The sequence below is a fragment of the Acanthamoeba castellanii genome, assembly GCF_000313135.1.
Source record: "Acanthamoeba castellanii str. Neff unplaced genomic scaffold scf7180000084761, whole genome shotgun sequence".
Taxonomy (NCBI): domain Eukaryota; phylum Discosea; order Longamoebia; family Acanthamoebidae; genus Acanthamoeba; species Acanthamoeba castellanii.
This window is the reverse complement of record NW_004457596.1, coordinates 176,765-180,542: the sequence shown is the minus strand read 5'-3', so window position 1 is coordinate 180,542 and position 3,778 is coordinate 176,765. Positions and strand designations below refer to the sequence as shown.

Below are 3,778 nucleotides of genomic sequence, written 5' to 3'. Positions count from 1 at the left end.
TGTGCAAGCAGAGGATGAAGTCTTCCTTGACCAAGATTAACGCACAGGACGCCCAGGGCAAGACCGCCCTCCACGAGGCCGCTCGCTGTACGCCGCCTTCACTCCTTTTTAGGTCCGTTCGTCCCCTTCTCACTGCGCGCGGCCACGGGGCGAAGGGGGTCACCGCCATGTGGTCGAGTTCCTGCTCGAGCAGGGCGCCCAGGTCGACCTCGCCACGACAGAGGGCTCCACTCCCCTGCGTACGTCTCCCACGCGCGCCCCGCACTGTTGCTTGACCACTCGGCTCACAGCACGCACCGCGCAAACACGACACGCGCAGACCTGGCCTCTCGCTTCGGACAGGACGACGTGGTACAGTTCCTGGCGAGCAAGGGTGCTGACGTCAACGCACTCGACCAGGTGCGGCATCATCAAGTGAAGGAGATGAACCAGGAGTTCACGCTTATGATGGACTGATGTGCGTATGCGTGTGTTCGTGCGTGAGTGATGGAAACAGGACAAGGACACTCCGCTGACGATGGCCTCTGGTGCCGGCAAGGTGAGCACCGTACGGCTCCTCCTGAGCCTGGGTGCGGATGTCACCCATCGCAACGCGCTCCACAGGACCGCCCAGGATCTCGCCAAGGACCCGGCCACCGCCGAGATCTTTACTGGTACCGCTGCTCCATCCCAGGCGTCGTGTGTCTGTCTTCGTCTTGACCACTGACCAACCTCCACACGACGAGCAGAGGGCAAGTACCAGTCGCCCACCCACTACTGAAGCTCACACGCGTCTATTGTGTTACAGCCGCAATTTCTCTTTTCTATCAGCGATGCTTGTTCAACGTCAACACCAAAAAAGGGGGGTGTTCAGACGTGATCGCGGGGTGTGTTCGGTTGAGACCATCACATCCTTAGCCAAAAAACAAGACAATGACTATTGTTCCTTGAACCTGTCCAGGGCAGCCTTTTTTTGAGCATTCCGGCCTACATCATGAGCTGCCATTACATGCAGCAGTGGGGGGTCATGACCAGTGGGTGGCTCACTCATAGACAGTTGAGGTGGGGCAGAGACTTGGCCACTCAAGGGTCTGTCTTTGTCCCACTTGCCTCCCCAGAAGCCCTCATTGTGGGGAGAAGATGAACAACAAATAAGCATGGCCTACCACATCATTGGTGGCCCTGGTTTTGCTGCTTCTCTTGTCTACTCTGCTTTCACCTCTCACGTTCTTGCAATAGGTCCCGTGACCCGGCTGGGCAAGGCTGTGCCGCTCGACGGGCGAGCCTGGTCGCCTCGCGTGGGTGAGCGGCGGATGAGGAGCGGTGCTCACTGCTCAGTGATTGACGATGGAGGGAGTGGCGAGTGCAAGATGGAGAGAGCGGTTAGAGTGAGGCCGGTGTGCATGTGTGAGGTGACGGCAGTGGTAAGACGGACGGGTGGGACAGACGTGGTGCGAACGGTACGCCTCCGGCCCGCAAGGGTTTAAAAACTCAACGCAAAAAAAAAGGACACGACAAGAGCGAAAACAATCACGGAAAAATAGAGAAATAAGAGGCAAATTTTTTGTGATGCTCGCTGCCTGATGGCAATCACGGCAGAGCAAGAGATACGATTTAAAGGCTACCTGGCCGAATTGGAGAATGAGGAGCACTTGTGGTGTCGGCACGGTGACAAGATGCGAGAATTACTTATAATTTTCGAATCCAAGGAGACTCTTTCGACCTTGCTGGCTCACATGGCGAAACAACTACGCAGTTGTGTTAATTGGTATTTTTCCTGCACGACTTTGCGGGCAGTGATGCACGACTTCTCAATCGCTCCAATCTGCAGCATCACCTCCTACCATCAAGCGGTGGCTGCACTGCGGGAGCAGTTTGAACAAGAGAAGCGCTACACGATGCGGAGCATGGAGATCTTTTTCGGCAATCTACTGCAGCAAGACATCGTCAGGTGCGTACACAACACCATGCACCATCTTGTGCATGCACGTCCCGCAGCGCAGCGCTAAGGCCTGGTCCCTGCTGCAGGTTGTGCGAAGGGCTCAACAGCATCGACGCGCGTAGCGAGAATGCTGACCTGGTGGCTCTCGCGTTCCTGTTCTACGAGATACTCCACTTCCCGCAGGTCATTCAAAACAGCGCTCAATTGAGCGAGCTCTTCGCCAAGAGGTAGGCTCGCCGTTCTCTGCTGCTCACCACTTGCTGACGCGCTGGCCTTGCAGCATCAAGGACCTCGACGAGGCGGAGGAAGTGGAGTGGAAGATCTCCACAAAGTCGCCCGGCATTTACATGCTGCTCATGCACCCAGGTACGCAATGCCCTTTGCACTTGCGTATGCTTGGCGCTCACGCTGGACGTGAGGCAGATGCCCGTGTGCGGTCGTGGGCCACGAGAATGGTTGAGGAATTGGGTGCCCTTTCGAAGGACGATTGGCAACCGCACGTGCATCCTGTCGCGGAGGAGTGCATGCGTACTCTCCCCCGTGTGTGTGTGGTGTGGCGTTTGTGTGGGGCGTGTGTGATTCGCGTACGGGAACATTCTAATCATTTATTCATATTCAGGAATGCTCGAGTTTGGGGCTCTCGACGACTCCATACAGATCATTGAACCGGGAGGTCAGGAGGAGGGCTGGCTGATGTCTCACTCTCGAGAAGAGTTCTGGGAAGGCTTCGCCACCTTTTTCCACAAGTTCAGCCCCGAGTTGCTGGAGGAGAAGTTCATCCGCAAGTACCCGAGTGCGTAACCCTAAGAGTTTTAAACACTGATATGCCGAAGAACAAGAAACACTCATTCTCCTCCCCTAGGCTTCGTGGACGTGCTCATCAACAACTTTCAGAGCTACCCTGAAGTCTTCTCTAGCACTCTCATGTGCATCACAAAGATGCTGCGATTACTAGGTACTTGCTTAAGAAAAGGTCCTTCCCTTGTGGTAGTCCTTTGCTCATCAATGCACCCTTCAGGTTACAAGATATGGCTCAAGGCGTCCTTCAAACCGATCACGCTCATTCAGGAGCTTTTCCAGCACTCGCTGCACGGTGCCAGTGCCGAGAATCAGCTGAGAATCCTTGCTCTGTTCAAGCCCCTGCTGCAGTCGCTGGAGCAATATGAAGGTATGATACCCTGCTATCAACCGTTTCCTCCGCTCTCAAGTACTCCGCTCATGCGTTCTGTTCTGTTCTGTTCTCTGGTTCTAGGTTACATCGACTACCGCGATCAGATACTCCTCTTCCTCACTCAGAAGGTGGCGAGTCTGCCCACCATTTTTTCGGAGCGCGTGCGTCTACAGGCTTTCTCCTCTGCCTTATCCATCATCACAGAGAGGTACCTCTCTTTTGCAGCTGCAGACAATCGCTTGGTGTGATATGAATGCTAGACATGCAATAGGCTCACACTCGCTACAGCTACCAGAGCGAGAAGAACCGTACCGTGCCTCCACCAATGCTCTCGTCCGCCATCTGGGGACCAGCAATATGCAAAGCGTGCTGGAACTCCAGTCTGCCTGTCCAACAGCGCTCAGCGGCCATCCACATCCTCAAGCAGATCATCAACGAGGATCTCAGCTCGCTCCGAAGCTTCTGCTCTTCCCTCTACTTCACCGATGAGACGGACGGCACCCGGCCCAAGCTGTTCTGGACTCAGGAGGTGTGGAATTACCTCTTGGGCGAGGCCAACCTTGCCAAAGGGATCAGCCACGTTCCTCTCCCCTTGCAACAAGTGATCTTCTGCACTCACAGCGACGTCGCGCTGCTGGACACCGAGCACATGCCCGAGCTGGAGCTCCAAGACGGTACACCTACCA

General features: G+C 55.5%; 2 protein-coding genes across 2 annotated transcripts in view; both read left to right on the top strand.

Annotated features, from left to right (window-relative positions):
* Positions 1 to 14: 14 nt before the first annotated feature.
* ACA1_228520 (ankyrin repeat protein) lies at positions 15 to 760 on the top strand (the record flags this gene model as incomplete). The annotated part of the gene is made up of 5 exons (XM_004346486.1): positions 15 to 87; positions 156 to 239; positions 320 to 399; positions 497 to 653; positions 729 to 760. The coding sequence occupies 5 exons, from the start codon at positions 15 to 17 to the stop codon at positions 758 to 760; spliced, it is 426 nt and encodes a 141-aa protein (XP_004346536.1).
* Positions 761 to 1,778: 1,018 nt separating this feature from the next.
* Positions 1,779 to 3,778, top strand: part of ACA1_228410 (chain a, 4ank: a designed ankyrin repeat protein) — a gene marked incomplete at both ends in the record, with an annotated part of 3,367 nt that continues 1,367 nt past the window's right edge. The window contains 10 exon segments of the mRNA XM_004346485.1: positions 1,779 to 1,930; positions 2,008 to 2,148; positions 2,202 to 2,287; positions 2,345 to 2,449; positions 2,541 to 2,714; positions 2,784 to 2,876; positions 2,940 to 3,089; positions 3,174 to 3,253; positions 3,266 to 3,300; positions 3,381 to 3,766. Coding sequence (XP_004346535.1) covers positions 1,779 to 1,930; positions 2,008 to 2,148; positions 2,202 to 2,287; positions 2,345 to 2,449; positions 2,541 to 2,714; positions 2,784 to 2,876; positions 2,940 to 3,089; positions 3,174 to 3,253; positions 3,266 to 3,300; positions 3,381 to 3,766 — 1,402 coding nt within the window.